The sequence below is a fragment of the Medicago sativa genome, chromosome 2, assembly GCF_051527215.1.
Source record: "Medicago sativa cultivar Bolivia chromosome 2, Bolivia_mono, whole genome shotgun sequence".
NCBI classification, from domain to species: Eukaryota; Viridiplantae; Streptophyta; class Magnoliopsida; order Fabales; family Fabaceae; genus Medicago; species Medicago sativa.
The window spans coordinates 65,790,289-65,809,351 of NC_140750.1; the positions used below are offsets into that span (position 1 = coordinate 65,790,289).

Below are 19,063 nucleotides of genomic sequence, written 5' to 3' on the forward strand. Positions count from 1 at the left end.
GATTTCTAATGCATATGAACACAGTAGTTACTAATTTACGTTGAGTCTCAAGGTTCGCTGCAACGTAATTCTAAGAGGCATAGACTAATTTGCCTTTTTGTTTGGTATGTACAGTATAATTACTTAAAAACTCATTAAATTAATAATTATTAATTTATCGATAAATTAATAACTCTCTAAATTAATAAATTTCTCCGGTCCTTACATTATTAATTTATAGAGTTTTAACTGTAATTAGTATATTGCAAAATTTTCTTCTCCTAGTTCAAACATGAAACTTTTAACTCCTAATTTGAGTTATTAGTCCCGTAAAGATTTTAATTTGATTTTTAAAACTTGTAAAGTAAACGAAGTTAGCCACATTAATTCTGATTCTATGTCCAGCTTTTAAAAGGAAAAGATAATTATGTGATCCTCTCAAAAAAAGAAAGTTATGTGACAAATTATTCAAGAAATACTCTAAATACTCAGTCAACATAGAGAAAGTTACAAACTCATAGAATGTTAAACAAAATACTATGGACGTGACTTTGTGTTATAGGCTAAGCATATTGAAATTGGTTCTATTTTGAAGAATCGTATTAGCCAATAGCCAGTGACTAAACTTTGCTTGATTATAAAATACAATTAAAACAGAAAAGAAACATAGAAGATAATCCTTTTTGAAAAGGGAAAATTCCAAGTCGAAAGCTGGAGCTGGAAGAAGGGTCATTTGGGCAGGCTGCTTACATAATAATGTGACTTTGGTGACCAACCAAGGGGAACTAGTTTTCATCCCCCATAGTAAAAATACGGTGGGTTGGAGAGTAGCTGATGATTGTGACCTCGTGGGGCCAATTAAATATTGTCTCGACTAAAAAAGAGATTAAAAATGTTTGTTGCTTCATATGACGTCTTCATCTCTTATAATCTTTAAATATTGATTCATTGTTGCTTCTGACACTCCTTCAAATTCTCTAACAATTGACATCCGAATTGAGTTTCTGATCAAAGAAGGAAGAGAAGAAGTGTCATGTAACGTGTCATTCATTTAATCAGATCGGTTCCCATATTATTTTCTCTGTGTTATAGTTACATTGAAGTTTGATGAACTTCGTCTTATGACAATTCAAAAGTTCCTAAATTTGCTAAGGATTTGCAAAGCCTAAAAAAGAAGACGTAAATGTTAAAGAGTATTCTTTTTGCAAATGTGGTTAGTTATGAGATTGATTTTTTAATATGTGAAGATGAAATTGATGATAAAGTGAAACAAATTTAGATTTTGGTTGGAGGGAAAATATTCATGTCAAATAGATACTCATCCAAGTCCCATATTGAGTAGTATGAAAAAAAAAAAAGTGAAGTTTTATTTTTATTATAAATATAAATACTTAATTTAAACTTTCTTCACTTTGAGGTGTAAAGTGCGTAATATTAATCGTTAGTTTAAAAATTAAAAGTGGATATCATAGGTACTCCCTCCGGTCCTTATTATAAGAAACAATTGATTTTTTGGGTTCATAGAATAATTAATGTATTTTGTTATAAATATAGACTAGATACATCACTTACACAATGAACCTAAAAAGTCAACTTTTTCTTATAATAAGGACCGGAGGGAGTACATCATAATAAATCATAAATTAACTACAATTACAACCATGGGCGGAGCCAAGGCCCAGTTAGCCTGGGCAGATGAAAAAAAAATTAGGGACTAAAAGCTGGAGAATTTTTTTAAAGAGACTAAAACAAAAAGTTGACATATTTATAAAAACCAACAACATATTTAATCCTAAAATATTTTACTCGGATAAGTTTGATTTAGGTATCCCTTCCCCTTCAAACCGCAATTTCAATACGTCTTCCCTTGGTCCCTAGGCATCATTTGCCTTCCAAAAGAAAAACAAATACTGTTGGAAAACTCTGGTTGATGGTACAAGACTGATGGTGGTTTTTCTTTCTTTTGATGAGATTGGAATTTTATCCTTGTAAAAAAAAAAAAAAAAAGAGATTGGAATGTTATAAAACAATGTAACTGTGATGGTTTCATTGCAACATGAAGAGGTGTCGTGTAATTAAAAAATAATGGGAAGGGATTTTTTTGTTATTTTTTATCATGTCGTATATGGTTTGGTGACATTAGGGGGTGTTCACTTATACGTTAAATTGGAAAGAAAAAAAAATCATAAGGATTAGAATAACTCCAAAATAAAAAGAGTGTCCAAAACCGCATAAAATGAGATACTTAGGGTCAAATAAGTCTTTGCCAATTAGTTTTGTTTATTTTAAAATAATTTTTTTGAGAGGTAGATTTTAAAATAATTTGTAATTAAGACTCTAAACTTCTATATAATGTATAATTATCCTTCAAAAAATATATAATGATTTAGCTTCTTAAAAAAAAAAAATGTATAATTATGTTCCTAATTACAAATTATTTTGCTCTAATTTCACGAATTGAAGCAAACAAATTAAATATCTTATCCTTTTTGTTTTTGACAGCAATCTTATCCTTTTTTTGTAAAAAAAAAAAAAAAAAAAGGAATCTTATCCTTTCTTTTATCAATAACATTTTTTGGTTGATTTGAAAGTTTAGGAATCTTATTACAAAATGGTTTGGTATTATTTTTCTAGTGGCCTTTTGTCGATGGATTTCTCTTTACCTGCTGGCGGCTGTTAGTTTGCTCTACATTCTTTTTATTATTGTCATAATACAATCATCCTATTGTCATATGATCTACATTCTTTTTTTCTTTCACCAAGCAAAATTTACCTCTTTGAAATTTTACTGGTGGGTTTTTAACTGAGGCTGGTATTTTAAATGGTTTTATTTTTCAAGAATGTTATTTTCAATTGTATCATTGAGTTTTTGTATAGTCTCTTCATATCTCTTTATTCGTATTTATTTAATAATAATTATTGAGACGTTGCAAATGATATATGTAATGTGCCGACATAGTTGAGATGTCGTTTCCATTATGTGATGTTTTATATTTTAATTTTACTTTTTGAAAAAAGAAATGAAAAATTTAAAATTCAATGATCCGATCAAAAGTTTTCACTTCAGGAATATAACAACAATTTTTTTGGAACTTAATTATAATTTTTAAAAATTATCCAATATTTGTATATTGTTTGCATTAGAAAAGGAAAAAAATTGTCAAAAGTTCTTTCTTTCCATTTGATTGAATGAAAAGAATAAATACAATGTATTTGTTTTTTTCTTTTGTGTGGAACAAGTATTTATGTTCCTCTAAAAAAACATTATTTATGTTATGAATTTAATTTGTATGTATGAAGTGGTGTAAAACGTTTTCACACAAGCATTCAAACAAATCATTTTGTATTGCCATTTTTATATGATTGTTTTTAAAATATTTTTACAAATATTTTACTTAGATTGATTTGTTTGAGCGCATGTGTAAAAAAAGTACTACATTGTCGGTATATAACAATTAAACTCTTATGTTGATCAGATTTTTCTGTGTAATGGCAGGAAGTGATTATATAAATAAATTGGTTATTTTTCTAAAATTTAATTTTTTTTCATTTCATAAAACTTTTGTTTAATATGTAAGGTCTAGCTCAAGTGACAATGTTGGTATTGTTAAACTGTACAAATTCATTCAGTTCGAACTTGAGAGCTTATAGTTGTGTGTGTGAGTTTTAATGTGATATTTATCATTTAGTCTACAACCAAAAAAATGTATTTATGTTATGAATTTAATTTGTATGTATCAAATGTTGTAAAACTTTTTTACACATGCATTCAAACAAATCACTTTGTTTTGCCACTTTTATATGATTGTGGACCGTCATAATATTTCTAGAGGCTTAAAAGCCCTCTAGAAAGGCTCAGACGCCCTCCAGAAGGGCTCATGAGGCCTAGGCGCGCCCTTCTTAGGGCGCCGCCTTTCTTAGCTTCTAGGAACCGCCTAAAAGACCAAAAGCCCGGGTTTCTTGGGGCTGAAGTCACGCTAAAACAAGCCCACAAGGAGGCTATAAATACCACCCTTGGGAGCACTCTCAAGGCATCTGATAAACAGTCTAACCCTAGATTTTATTACCGTACTTTTGCAAGTACATATTGTTCTTAAAATATTTCCAGAATGTCTATATTTCTTGATTTGTTTGAGTGGATGCGTAAAAAAGTTCTACATCTCCATTGTATAACAATTAAACTCTTGTGTTAATCATATTTATCTTTGTGTAAAGGGAAGGAAGTGATCAGAAAAATAATCAGTTATTTTTTAAAGTTTAATCTTTCTTTCATTCAATAAAACTTTTCTTTGATTCATAAAATATAACTCAATTGGCAATATTGATATTGGTAGATTGTACACTTTCATTTAGTTCAAACTCAAGACCTTATAATTGTGTGATAGTCTATACTCTATAGACAAAAATAAATTTTTTATTTTGACAAAATTATGTTTTTTTATGAGATTTGACAAAATGATTTTATAAAACCTATTTTATGGTCAAATTATAATTTTTCTTCCTCCTGTTTTTTGTTCAATACTAAACGAGAACTAAAATATTTATATTTAAAAAATTAAAAAAATTCATGGAATATATACAGTTTTGATAAATAAAAAAGAAAATAATATTTATACACTTATTTTATGATAATTTTTTAACAATTTTTTTCTCAAAAACTCACTTTATATTTTTATTTTCTATCTTTTTTTTTTTCTCTCTATTGTTTTTATCAATGAAAAAGAAAGAAAAAAGAAATTATCATAAAAATTATCTTAAATGGTTGCTCATATATTACTGCTCACATAAAAATAGTCACTCTGAAAGTATCTAAACAAATTTCTCATGATAAGATCAAAGAAGAAGATACTTGTTGAAGTTTCATACTTATCCATCATAATAGGACCCACCCATTCAACTTAGAAAAAGACAAGGCAACCTTAACCACTTTTGTTCACTCTGGGGGTACGTTTTATGTAAATCTCTCTCATATAAATATCACAATGAATGAATAACCCTGCTTCCATTTTTAATCCTTCATATTCAATACTAAGTAAACAAAGTTATTTTTCTTAGAGCTTAAGATTTTGGTGTAGAATCAAAAAAATGTTGGCAATTTTCCACAAAGGTCTTGCTCATCCACCTGAAGAGCTGAATAGCCCTGCATCATACAAAGGCTTAAAGAAACCTAAGCTTTCTGAAGAAATTCTCAGAGAATTCATTTCTCATCATCCTGATAATACTTGTTCTATGAACTTTGGAAAAGCTGCTCTTGCTTATGTTAGACCTGATAAGCCTTTTTCTCTTCATCAAAGGTTATATATATTTACTATTATGCAACAATATATCATTTATTTTAGTACACCTTTTTTTTTTTTTTGTTACTACAAGCAGTGAAGTAGTACTTGATGTTTCAATTTTTGTAGTGATTCTTTGATATTACAAATAATCGCAATCATATGTGTTCTGATTATAGTTTATAAAGAGTGACATCTTTAATTCCTTTTATAAGGATGAATTCTGTCCAACATAAAAGCTTAATATGGTGTAGGAGTATGGTTTTGATCCAGAGACATGTGTATTATGTTACAGTTCAAATTACAGTTGCATAACTTTTTTATTGAAAAATTTGATGTTGCTGACCAAATTGAAGGAGATTAGTAGAAAAGTTTGCTTGAGCCAATAACATGGTTGCTACAAAATTGTAATATTTTTTTTAAATGTTGTTAGTGCTAAGAGATGGTATTTTTGCAGGTTGTTTTGTGGGCTTGATGACATATACAGCTTGTTCTTGGGGAGTTTGAACAATTTGTCCTTACTGAACAAGCAATATGGTTTGTCAAAGGGAACTGATGAAGCCATGTTTCTGATTGAAGCTTATAGGACACTCCGTGACCGTGGTCCATATCCACCAGATCAAGTTGTTAAGGAACTTGATGGCAGTTTTGCCTTTGTTGTTTATGACAGCACATATGGAATTGTTTTTGCTGCACTGGTATATATATATATATATATATATATATATATATATATATATATATTGTTACTCTACCATGTTCTTTGTTAACAATTCTTCAAAATTTCAATCAATCAATCAATGAATGATGTTTGTTTTTTATGCAGGGTTCTGATGGTGGATTGAAGTTGTATTGGGGTATTGCCGCTGATGGGTCTGTTGTGATCTCTGATGACCTTAATGTTGTACAAGAGGGTTGTGCTAAATCCTTTGCTCCTTTTCCAGCAGGTATCAATTGTTTAGCTATCATTCATACCCATTTATCTTGAAAACAAAATCTCTTCAAATTGGTGAAATTACATCATAACCAACATGTGGTTGGTCCGAGTGGTAAGACACCAAGGGATTTAGATTGCATGCAGTCACAAGTCTCACACATTAATTAATGTACTTAACACATTGATATTTGTTAGATCAATATGATACGGTTTGGATTTCAAGATCCGTATTTAGAGTTAAAAAAATAGCTTGTTTTCTGTTTCGTCCGATCTCGATCCAACAATCATTGATGTGTTAGCTGTGTGAATTTGCGACTAAAGCAAATCCAAATTAGAGACTCAGACACTTCAAACAAATTGTCAAAGGCTTGATTCTTATTTTTAAAATCATTGAATGCAGGGTGTATGTTTCATAGTGAAGGAGGTTTGATGAGCTTTGAGCATCCACTGAACAAGTTGAAGGCAATGCCAAGGATAGACAGTGAAGGAGTGATGTGTGGGGCCAACTTTAAGGTTGATAAGTTCTCAAGAGTCAACAGTATTCCTCGAGTTGGTAGTGAATCCAATTGGATGGAATGGGAGCAACATTAGATCAAGATGTAAATACATAAAAACTACGGTTCATGTAAAATAAAAATGTACTACTGTACTTCATCAATGCTACTTTCCTAGCCAACCCTACCACCACCACCACCACCACCTACCTTGCCTTATCCTTTTGAATTTGTCGTGATTCAGTTTTCTGTGTTTGTGTAGTTTTCCTGTTTCCTTCTAAGAAACAAGGTAGTGAAGTGCTTTTGGGTACATGTATAGTGTTGTGATAGTATCTTCTTTTTTTTTTTTTTGAGCAAGTGATAGTATCTTCTTTTCTCTCGTTTTATTGTTAAATTAGTTCTCACCAAGGTTATTTATACTTCCAACATCTTTATGAGCATAACTCACTTGACAAATATGTAAGAGTCGAATATCACCGAATTCTTCATTTATTTACTTTTAGGAGGAATTTTCAGACATTAAACTATTTATCAAAAATAATGTTATACCCTCAATATTCCACGATAACCACCCTGTAAAATCTATTGCCGGCCAAAATACGGATGACATGTGTAAGTGTAGTTTTTTTTTTTTTTTTTCTTTTAAGAATGTGCAAGTGTAGTTAAACTTTCATCTATGTAGTTCTTCATGAGCATTTCGTGATCTATCCCTTCGCTATGTTAAGTATTTTTAGTTTTTGTGTCACTTATAATTAGTGTGCGACTCTCATTTTCACGAGGGCATTACTATTGTTTTTTGTAGCTAAAAACCTTCTATGTAAGAAGGCGTTAATACTTAATGGGTCTTGCTAACTTGTGCCCTAAGAGCAAAAGTTAATGACCTTAAATAGAATTAAGTAATACATTTAGGTTTTAACAGTAACTCTTATCTAATCAAAGCGTCGGAAGTCACACATGACATTTTTAATAAGTTTGTCTCCTTTTTTCTTTCAAAAAAATAAGTTTGTCTCCCTTTTCTTTAACGCCCAAATTTAATTAAATGCAATTAACATACAACCTTTTTTTTATTTGCCTTTATTGTGTGAATGAGATATCCTTTATTAGATTTTTAATTTGAGTAGAACCACAATAGATAAGAATTTTTTTTTCTCATGAGCTAGATTTAACATTGTTATATTTTCAGAGCTAGATTCTAATCAAAAGTTTTGATCAAATCGAAAGAGATCTCTTATTATCTCATGAGAATGATTTTGTGTAAACCTTCTTTTGTTTTTTTTAATATGATACTTAATTCATTTTCAAGGCATACATGATTTATAGACTAATATTAAATATTCATGTCATTGTTGCATCTATTTAGTTTGCTCTCGACTCTCAAAATCTCATGAACAGCTCCAAGGTATACCAAATGAGAAATCTCTTTATGATTTAGACTAAAATAGTTGTTCCGGCCCTTTGAATGTGTAATAAGTAGTTATAATAGTCTTTCAATGTATCGAAATTTCACAATAGTTCTTTATTGGTATTTCGTTAGTCAAAATAGTCTTTGACATTAAAATACTTCGTTAATAATATATTGTTATATTAGTCATTATAAATACTTATTCTAATTTCAATCTCTATATAAAAAGAGTTGTTGTGGTATTGACGATTATTTTAACATCTGAGACTATTTCGACTAATAAAGTGCATAATCATTCATTCAAAAAAAAAAAGTGCATAATCAAAAACTATTTTAGAATTTTGATACATTGGTAGATTGTTATGACTACTCTTTACACATTTAAGAATCAAAATGATTATTATTCTTGATATTAAATATTAATATTAAATCTTTTTAAGATTTATAGACTGATATTTAATCTTAGTATTTCCCTAATATTTGGGAAGAAAAAAAAAAATCACTTCTGTTTATCGACCTCTCTAGACGGTAACTGTCTGTCTTTAGCCGGAGATGTCTGATCGGTTTTTTCCGAACAACTTGCCACCATTCATGCCAGAGACAACACTTGAAGAACAAGAAGCAGAAGCAACCTCTTCTCAAACACCAACACCACACTCTCTCACCTCACTCCTTTCTCTACCTTACCAAACACTCACCTCAAAACTACAAACTACAGCACTTCACTTCAAACAATTGGTACTCCACAATAATTTTCATTTTTTCTTTGTGGGTTTCTTTCAATTTCTGTTTTTCATTTTGGTTAGGTTCAAGTTAGAAACTTTCACGTTGGTGCAATAATGGGTCGGTGTTTATTTGCTCACAAAGTGTTTGTGCTGTGTTTTCTAATTCTTCTTAGGCCTAATTGAATTGCATTTTTGCATTTATCTACTATTTGAATTGCTGTTTTTAGCTTATTTTCATACTCGCATGACTTATGAAAACAATTCATAACTTATATGATGTATAAATAGTTTGAATTTATTGTATCTTTTGTTAAAGAAATAACCTATACATAAGCATTTATGTGATAGACGCTTATCTTATAAGTATTTAACTAAGTTGTTTATGTATTACTTTTAAGGTGGTGAGTGAGACATGGGGTTCTAGTGGGAACCGTGTGAAGGACTATACGCTTTACACGGGGGTTCTTGGAACGGCATACTTGGTTTTTAAGGTCTACCAAGTAACCAAGAATGTGGATGATCTTAGTTTATGCTTGAAGATTGTTAAGGCTTGTGATTCTGCTTCAGCAAATTCAAGGTACTCTCTATTTCATGCATCTGGTAAGACTTAACTTAGCCGTTGTAAGGCGTAGTTTTAAAAGAGAAATGATTTCTGTACAATTTAATGTGGACAACTTTCGCGGTAACTTTTTAAGTGGTTAATGCAATTTAGATGGTTTATGGATATATCAGGTGTTGAAACTCATGTACCACCAATACCAATGTAACTTCATTAACCACAAATTTGAACGTGGTTAACCATTATTTTCAGATGTTCAACTCCATGTAGATTTGAACACCTGGAAATTATGGTCAATGACATCCAAATTTATGGTTTATGATGAATTTTGAAACATGGTATGTCCATAAACCATCTGTTTAACGTAATTAATACCTATTCGAAGTGCATTAACCACTTATAGAAGTTGTAGCCAAAGCTGTCTAAATTTCGTTGTTCAAAATGTGCAACTGTTTTAAAATGCTCAGTTAGAGAATTTTAATTGTTAAGAATAGCTTGCTATGAATAGTTAGATTTTGAAGTATAATGACAATAGAACTGCTTGTGTATTAGCTTATCTGTTAATATATTTTGTTGTCTGGTTATGTTACTTGAGAAATTTGCTCGTGTTTATCCTTAGGATTAAGTTAGGAAATGGCTTAAACTGTAGTTTCAAACTTGTGTTTTGAAATCACCTAAATTGAACAATCAAAGTTTCAGCCTGAAATGGGAGGATGGGAAGTAAGGTGGTTTTAGTTTTATTTGCTAATGTATTGAGTTGCAGCCGTGTGACGTTCATCTGTGGCCGTGCCGGTGTTTGTGCTCTTGGTGCTGTTATAGCTAAGCATGCTGGTGATGAGAGATTACTTGACTATTACCTTAGACAATTCAAAGAGGTATTTTGTTGTATTTATTTATGAATCACGATCTTATGATAGTCCAATTTACACATGAATTTCGGGTGTTAAACTTCTTTTTCGTATTGGTGCTTTTATTTTTGGAACAGATTGAGCTACCCACTGATTTGCCCTATGAGTTATTGTATGGCAGAACAGGTTACTTATGGGCTTGTTCATTCTTAAACAAGCATATCGGTAAAGACACAATACCCACTACCTACACGGTAAGGCATATGTTCTTCATCATGGCGTTCTTCTTTGCAATTTAACTTGTCAAAATCATGTCGACTTGCCATGAAAATTGGCTTTTAATTTAATTTTTGACAGAAACCAATTGTGGATGAAGTTATAACAGCTGGTAGAAAATTAGCTCACAAGGGAAGATGTCCTTTGATGTATGAATGGCATGGGAAGAAATACTGGGGTGCTGCTCATGGACTTGCAGGAATTATGAACGTTTTGATGGACATGGAACTTAAGCCAGATGAGGTGGAAGATGTCAAGGGTACGCTACGCTACATGATTAAAAATCGTTTCTCGAGTGGCAATTATCCCTCCAGTGAAGGAAGTGAATCTGACCGTCTTGTGCATTGGTGTCACGGTGCTCCTGGAGTAACTCTTACGCTTGTAAAAGCAGCCGAGGTAATATTTCCCTTTTTTTTTTTTATAATGAGGCAATTTTCTCATTCGTTACCATATTCAAATACAAGCTTCAGGCCGAGTCAATATGATGTAAAGGAACCGATAAATTTGCACAAACCTGATTGCAATGGATTTTGCAGTGTTCATTGTATGGTGTATTTAAACAGTTAAACTGAAAGTGATCTTGACAATTCAATGAAAATTAAGATCACATGACTAATTTCTTTACCATAATTAGGTTTTTGGGGATAGGGAATTTTCGCAAGCAGCGGAAGATGCAGGAGAAGTAGTGTGGAAGAGGGGTCTTCTTAAGCGAGTTGGAATTTGCCACGGCATCAGTGGGAACACCTATGTCTTTCTTTCTCTGTACAGATTGACAGGAAACAAGGAGTACTTGTACAGGGCTAAAGGATTTTCTTGCTTTCTACTTGATAGAGCGCAAGAATTGATCGGCCAAGGAAAGATGCATGGAGGAGATCGCCCTTATTCCTTATTCGAAGGTCTTGGAGGAATGGCATATACCTTTCTAGACATGATTGGTCCACAAGTGGCTAGGTTCCCTGGCTATGAACTTTGAGTCACTTGATAGATGAAGCTCCGTATGTATATTACAAATGTATAATCGCATCCTCAAAACCACGCAATATATCAGGTTGCCAAGGAGATGTAATAAATTTTGTAAATATGAAAGTAAAAACTGCAAATTTTGAACTGTGGTTTTCGAGTGCAATATGATATGTTAAAAGAGTAAACTGTGATGCACGGTTGTTCCAGATCGTAGTGCTCCATAGTCCATAATACTTGTTATAGAATGTTGGTTTTTATTTTTAAATTTGTACATTAAATTTCACTCGCAATGTATGCATTTTGTCTTGAAGTATTTACTATTTAGGCTAGAAGCTCCTATCTAGGAACAAGTCATAGCTATATGTCGATGATGACATGGTTATTATGCCCACCAAACCTTTGTTTTTGTTATAGGTTCATTTCTTATATATGCTTACAAATAAGAGTGAAAAATAGAATTAGATTTGTATAACTTATATGAAAAACTCATCCTAACTTTTTCACTCTGTCGTTTTGTTAATATTTGCATTCAAATAATAAGAATGTTACCTCTTTCAAAGGAATAAACTCTCATAACATCATGAATTTCCTTGTTAGGCCTGGATAGTTTTCTTTTTAAGAAGCAAAATCTTAGTAGTTAAATTACGGTGGAACCGCGATTTCGTTAATACTCAAGTGTAACTTTTGTTAAAATTGTGATGGTTTACCATAATTCTGATAAACTCACCGCCGATTAAAACATGTGCTCTCACCGCCTATTAAGCACAACTTCGGTGTGTTAATAGCTTGAAGACCATAGTTTCAAACAGATGGTTATGCCAGAGTTAACTAAAATGATTTATAGTGGAAAACTTGAATAAGATTTAAGAGGAATTTCACTATGCACAGTTATTTCAGAAAGTCTACAAGCACTTAGCCAAACAGTTGAATGATTTTATTGATTCATCGACTCCTACATAAAAACAAAAAAAAGGTTCCTATCTAACAAAACAACAATTAATGCACTCAACATGATATCATTTTCATTCTTCTAGGACATCATTTTCCTTCCATGGCAATGGCAATGCCTCTGCCTCTAACTCAGCATAGATGTTGGAGACTCTCAGCTTAGGCCAAACCAACAAGCTTCTCACTAACTTCCCACACCTTGCGAGCCTTCTCTACATCACTTGCCTCTTGGGATAGCTGGTTTTCAAATGAAGCAGAAGCTTTATTCCAGCTCCAGTAAACACCAGATTTTGTTAAGCTTGGATCACTTACAACCTACATTGAAAACAAACGACCATTTATGAGAAATGAAGATACTTCCAATGATTCATGCACTTTTCAGAATCACATTCCATGAGTGTTATTGCTATTTGCCCCTGTCTAGATAAGCAACTTATCTAAACAGTAAAGAGTCATGACATAACTGTTTCATATCAGCTATAAGCTGTTTTCACGAGCTGTCCTTGATATCTTATAAAAATAATCTGAAAGAAACTTATGGACATGTCATAAGCTGTTTTCATAAGCTCTCCAGAACAGTCTTACAAGTGCATATGTCAATAGATAAACTTAAATAAGTCAATTGAAACAGTCTCTTGTTACCTGAGCAAGTCTCTTTCCAGCTTCATCTTCTGAGACGTAGCCTTTGGTGATGTACTTCTGGAATGGGGGGAATAGAGTTTTAAACAAGGGAATGTGCTCCCTAAACAAGCCTGTTGTGGCAATGCAACCAGGGTAAAGGGAAGCAAATGTGATTCCAGTTTCCTCATGGTATCGTCTATGGAACTCTTGCATTGTGAGCATGTTACACACTTTGCTGTCCTTGTATGCCTTGGCACCATCAAAATCTCCACCATCTATCATGGAGGAACTGTTGAGCCCATTCAAGCCACCGGCAAGTCCCCTCAAGTCACCAAGGTTAGCCTTTGGGGGTACATTTCCAGCCAAGGTGTTTGTGTTACCTGTTTAATTCATACACAATCAGTACAAAATGCAGCTAAGGTAACAATCCTTGATATTGCAGAGAAACGCGGTTAAATGTGACATCAATCGCAGTCACATTTTGGTCGCTGATACATCAAAAACCTTGACATTGCGACCTGATAGCAGTAAAAAACCATTTTTTAACCACTGACAGACAGCCATACTAATGAACTATACCTGTGATTGAGCCGACAATGATCAAGCGCTTTGAAGGGTAGTCAGATTTGCCCAGGTCCTCAAGCAAAAGGCGTGAAAGAAGAAAATGCCCAAGATGGTTTGTCCCAACACTAAGCTCAAATCCTTCAGCAGTGAATCTAGGTTCCTTAGCAGTTGGCAAGTAAACAGCAGCATTGTTAACAAGCACATCCAACGGCATTTCAGATCGCCTGAAGTTATCAACGAATTGGCGAACGCTGTCGAGAGAGGAAAGGTCTAAGTGCATGATTGTGTAGTTTTCCTTAGCCATGCCAGCAGATTTTGCAGCTCTTGCAGCTTTGAGGAAATCCCTGCAAGCCATAATTACATGCCATTTTCCTGTCTCGGCCAAAGCCTTAGCAGTGGCTAGGCCTAATCCAGATGAAGCACCAGTGATCACAACACTTCCTTTCCTCAATGTTTTCTTGCCATCAGGTGAGGATTTGGTAACTGCTGGAGTGGCTGTAGCCGCTGTCTCTGCCCTCACAGCACCGACTTTTTGTCGCAATTCCCTCTGGTAGAGATAAACAAAACAAAAATTAGACAATGTCCACGAAAAATAAAGGGTATAACATAACACTAGTAATATACATATGCATGCGCACGGGTCGCGCTGGTTACTACATTAAGATATACATATATAATCAAAATATTTAGAAATTTGTTATAAAATATTATTGAAGTATAAGTGAAGTTATTCACAACTATGAATTTGACTAAACAATAAATATCAATAACCCATGTACTAATATTTTGAGGAATTGGATCCATTTTCTGAGCTATGCTTCCACAAACATAACACTCACATCTTTTATATTTATAAATTAAAAACACTCATAATTTGGGAAATTTCACTCCTCCTTCCTCAATTCTTTTGAATAACACACACCCTTTGGAATGACGGTGAATTTGACAAAATCAAGGTGACACCGTGATCCTGACAAACTCACCTGAATTCTTTACATTTATACAAACTATTTTAATATACTCAAAGATAAGTTGCAACAATTCAAAAAAATACTCAAATATTTTAATTTACAAACATAACAATTAACATACTAACATTTATCGCTAAAAAAAAACTTGAAATTAGGAAAACCAAGCTTTTGTTTTCAGTTACCTTGCACCTCAATGCAGAAGAGCTAAAATCACCTTTCAAAGAATCAGACAATGAAACACCAAAAAATGTTGAATCCTTGAGAGATGCACCAATCTTTCCCTACAAAAACATTTTCCAAATTTTCAGCTCAATTATCAACTTTGAAAAAAGTATATACAATATAAAAAATACAAGAACAAGAACAAGAACAAACCTCTTTTGGAATGGAGAAAGAAGCAGGAAGGCAAGAAGTAGCTTGAAGAGCCATTGAAACTTAGCAAATTAAGGTGAGAATGAACCTTAGTATATGAAAATGAATGTAATAAAGTGTTGTAATTAAAATTGTGGGTTTGAAAATGAATTTATAAAGTTAAAATGTTACACTTGATTTGTGAGGATAAGATAATTAGCAGCATGTGCATATGCCACATCCTTTCATACCAACCAATAAGGTTTAGTGTTTTAGATTTCATAAGAAAAAGATATTTTAATTTTAGTGTTGCCAATAAGAGCCACTCCGTGTCAGAGACCCCATTATGGTTATATGGTATGTCATGATAATATCAAATGCAAGAAAGCGATTGGGTGTGGAGATAATTTTATGGATAGAAGGTGAATTTCATGATTTTATAGATTCTAGAATGTACTTCCTCCGATCTCAAAAGTAAGAAACTTTTCATTTTTAAATTCATTCAATAAATAATGTATGTGGTCTTTATTATAGACCACGTCATTTATTGAATGAACCAAAAAAGTGAAATTACATTTGAGACCGGGGGGAGTATAACCGTCAATTACAATAGTCTTTTAATATATTAAAATTTTAAAATGGTATTGCGTAGTATGTTAGTTAAAATAGTGTCATGTTTTTGTACCCAAAAAAAATAGTGTCATGTTTTTGTTAATATTGTTATATGAGTAGTGTTGACTTGTACCCAAAAACGCCTTTATAGTATTTGTATTCTCTCTCTCTCCAACAAGCCGCCTCTAGTTTTTTCTCTCTAGGTTTTCTCTTCCCGTTTCTTCATTGAGGGGTGGTTTTAGGTCAATTTTTGACCTGAAATCACCCCTCTTCATCTTTTTCTCTCTATTTTAATTTAAATAAGTGATTTTTCACATAGATCTAGGTTTTCTCTTCGTGATTTCGCCATCCAAGTGTGGTGGTGTGTTGTTCGTCGTCTTGTGCGACGCTGTTTGATTTTCCGTCTTGTTGCGGTGTTCATTTGATTCATATTGAAAGATTGATTATTCAATCAAAGATTTAGGCATCAACATTGCAGATCCGGAGGCATGGGTATTCTGGTTACTTTAATTTTATCATATATTTTTGTAGGCATTTTGCCGTTATATGCTATTAACTTAGATGTTGTGAGACTGTTCGTATATTTATCATTTACGTTTTTAGAGGTATTGAATGATGTCTTTATCGATTTGAATGAATGAATATTGTTTTGTTTTTGTGAAGAAAAAAAAAGTTGAAGCACCCACCATAAGCAAAATTACAAAACTTTACATCTTGTTTTATATTGGAAATAAGTTAAAATATCATCGCATTCAATTTGCGTTGGGACTGTGAACTTATTTCAAAAAATAGAAAAATTAACGCGAGATATTTTTTGAATAAAAATATTATATGTATAGTTAAATTTGATGATTTTTACTTATATTTGAAACCGACGAATTATAATAATTATTCTTTGCTTATAAATCGTTGTTGGTTTCTTCTTAAAAGAAGATAGTAGAAAGTTTGGGATACTACGTATTTAGCAGTTGCAAGTAGCATATGTGACAAAAGGCCTCAGTACTATATTGTCCTTACCTTACCCACTGTCTGATTGGGCCTACTTTTACTCAATAGATTCATTTGGTGTAGGGGGAAATATTAACACCTCTTATATTTGTCAACACACTCACCTCTTTTATTTCTAGAGGTTGAATATTATTTTCATACACATTTTGTGGGTCTTTCTTAGAAGAAACAAAAAAGGATGTTAGTAGCTTCCCTTTGTTAAACGAGGAATGATATTTGTAGAAATATTTTTCGGACAACTTTTGGAAAACCATTTCTCCCCTCTTCTTTTAGGACAAAAACAATAGAGAAAAAATGAGAAAGAAAGAGTAATAATACAATGTAAATATGAGTGAGTTATTTCAAAAGTTATCAAAAAATGATTGTATAAATATCATCTCTTTTGTTGTGTCTACGATAGTACTACCAATGATATGCCCAAAAACAGTGGCTTAGACTTCTAGGAATAACGATTAATGAGCTGGTAAATCACATGAAAAGAAAGATAATAACAATTTTACAAAATTAATCTTATCAAATATTGATGTATTCTCTATTATCACAAATATAAAGTTTCAGCTTTTTTTTTTTTACAAAGAGGGTATTACAAAGAAATTAAATGCGGAGTACTAATTCGAGAAACATTAGCCAAGGATTTTTTTCATTTATTTTTTGAAGGAAGGATAATTTTTATTTGTGATGCGCATACTATTTTTTTTTTTGACCAAAGCAAATTTAACTATTATCATTAATCAACCAATGTTCAATACAAGAAGGATAAGAATAAAAAATATGTTGACTAGCCCAAGAACAGGCCGCCTTAGCTAAAGTATGAGAACCATGTTCGCTTGTCTCCTAACAAACTTCACCACGAAGTTGGAATGTAAAGATAACTGATAAATAATACTAGAAACAATAGCATGGAACTCCGAATCACCATGGCCCGAAGACGATAGAGCTTGCACTAGAGTAACTGAGTCCGACTCGAAGACAACCCGGTCCCATCTGTTCCCCTCAGCAAAGTGAATGGCATCGAGTAAGGCTAATGCCTCCCCCTCCAAAACTGTCATATTTGCCCTCTGCCATTTCGTTTGAGCCCGAATAAATTGTCCACGGGAGTCTCTAACACAACACGAAAAAGATGTAATATGGCTACGGTCATGGAACACGGCATCCACATTGCACTTCAACCATGTCTCGCGCGGTTTCTCCTTAACTGAGTTGTTACCTTGCACTCTATTTTGCATGCGTTGCACAATCGATGGTGAGGGCTGTTTATGAACCTCCTGCCATTGCTGCCATGCATCTAGTGATGTCCTCCCAATGCTTGTTGAAGTATGATGAGCGTCATTCCAAATGACATCATTACGTGCAGCCCAAATTTTCCAAAGAAGTAAAGCCACCCGACCAGCAATGTCTCGGCTTTCGGAACAACATATGTCAAAAACTAAATCTGTCAAACTGCTCACAGTGTCAACTCGTGATTGCAGCACAGTCGAAAGCCCTACCCAATACCAACTCTCACGCGCCACTATACATCCCACAAAAGCATGTCAATCATCCTCAACAGCCGTATCACACCAGGGACATATCACCTCACATTGTACATGTCGAGTTTGTAGACGGAGACGCGTCGGAACACACCCCCTGCAAATCCTCCATAATAAGTTACGTGCTTTATGAGGGGAGTTCACCTTCCAGATTCTATGCCACTCTCCTTCAACATGGAACCGATTAGTATGTAACAACTCCGTCATAGCCAATTTATAACCAGTTTTAACAGTATACCTCCCACTACGTTCCATCATCCACGCTATTCTATCATTATGAACTTCTGCAAATAGTGATGTGTCGAGAATAGCTTGCATCATATCATTTGGAAACAAAGATTCAAGCTTATCAATATCCCAAACTCGCTCATCATCAACTATCAAATCAGACATACGCAAATCGTGCACACCTTGGCTTTGTGGGGATTGAATCCAGCTACCATAGACACCTCGAACCCATGGATCATTCATCACGCTGACCTGCTGCCCATTTCCAATTGTCCACCTACATCCGTATAAAAGTAACTGACGCGAATTCCAAATACTCTGCCAAGCAAAGCTCGGGTTATATCCGAGTTTTGCACCCATAAATGCAGAACGGGGAAAGTACCTCGATTTAAATATTCTGGCAATCAGAGAATCAGGATTAGACAGAAAGCTCCATCCTTGCTTAGCTACCATTACGAGATTAAAAGCTTTGAAATTTCGGAACCCCATTCCACCAAATTCTTTGGGGCATGCCACGTGTTCCCATGCCATCCATTGAATCCCTCGGTTGTTACTCCTTCCTCCCCACCAAAATGCATTGATCATCTTCTCAATATCATCTATAATATTGAATTCGGTAGAAGATAAATACTCATTATGTATGAAGGAATAGATTGTAACACATATTTGATCATAATTTCCTTGCCCGCCTTCGATAATGCTCGTCCCCTCCATGCATTTATTCGTTTCCAGATACGATCCTTGATAAAAGAAAAGATAGACTTCTTATCTC

At 33.2% G+C, this 19,063-nt stretch overlaps 4 protein-coding genes across 9 annotated transcripts; 2 read left to right on the top strand and 2 right to left on the bottom strand.

Annotated features, from left to right (window-relative positions):
- The first annotated feature begins 2,703 nt into the window (after positions 1–2,703).
- Positions 2,704–6,998, top strand: LOC146949797 (aluminum induced protein with YGL and LRDR motifs). 6 transcript variants are annotated; one of them, XM_085745777.1, is made up of 6 exons: positions 2,704–2,770; positions 4,812–4,923; positions 5,035–5,273; positions 5,713–5,953; positions 6,082–6,202; positions 6,593–6,998. In XM_085745777.1, exons 3-6 carry the CDS (start codon positions 5,065–5,067, stop codon positions 6,781–6,783), a joined length of 762 nt encoding a protein of 253 aa, XP_085601903.1. In that variant the 5' UTR covers positions 2,704–2,770; positions 4,812–4,923; positions 5,035–5,064; the 3' UTR covers positions 6,784–6,998. The 6 variants fall into 6 exon arrangements, with proteins under 6 accessions (XP_085601903.1, XP_085601905.1, XP_085601904.1 ...); XM_085745779.1 differs by having other exon boundaries at positions 5,055–5,273; XM_085745778.1 differs by lacking the exon at positions 4,812–4,923.
- A 1,575-nt stretch (positions 6,999–8,573) lies between these two features.
- Positions 8,574–11,665, top strand: LOC146949798 (lanC-like protein GCR2). The gene is made up of 6 exons (XM_085745775.1): positions 8,574–8,826; positions 9,212–9,390; positions 10,136–10,247; positions 10,358–10,474; positions 10,578–10,892; positions 11,131–11,665. The coding sequence occupies exons 1-6, from the start codon at positions 8,641–8,643 to the stop codon at positions 11,467–11,469; spliced, it is 1,248 nt and encodes a 415-aa protein (XP_085601901.1). The 5' UTR covers positions 8,574–8,640; the 3' UTR covers positions 11,470–11,665.
- Positions 11,666–12,371: 706 nt separating this feature from the next.
- Positions 12,372–15,058, bottom strand: LOC146949799 (protochlorophyllide reductase, chloroplastic). Its single transcript, XM_085745782.1, has 5 exons — positions 14,939–15,058; positions 14,746–14,844; positions 13,608–14,139; positions 13,050–13,408; positions 12,372–12,722 (listed from the first exon to the last, which is right to left on the bottom strand). The coding sequence occupies exons 1-5, from the start codon at positions 14,990–14,992 to the stop codon at positions 12,567–12,569; spliced, it is 1,200 nt and encodes a 399-aa protein (XP_085601908.1). The 5' UTR covers positions 14,993–15,058; the 3' UTR covers positions 12,372–12,566.
- Positions 15,059–16,986: 1,928 nt separating this feature from the next.
- On the bottom strand, positions 16,987–19,005 carry LOC146949800 (uncharacterized). Its single transcript, XM_085748568.1, has 3 exons — positions 18,186–19,005; positions 17,421–18,044; positions 16,987–16,994 (listed from the first exon to the last, which is right to left on the bottom strand). The coding sequence occupies exons 1-3, from the start codon at positions 19,003–19,005 to the stop codon at positions 16,987–16,989; spliced, it is 1,452 nt and encodes a 483-aa protein (XP_085604694.1).
- Between the last annotated feature and the right edge of the window lie 58 nt (positions 19,006–19,063).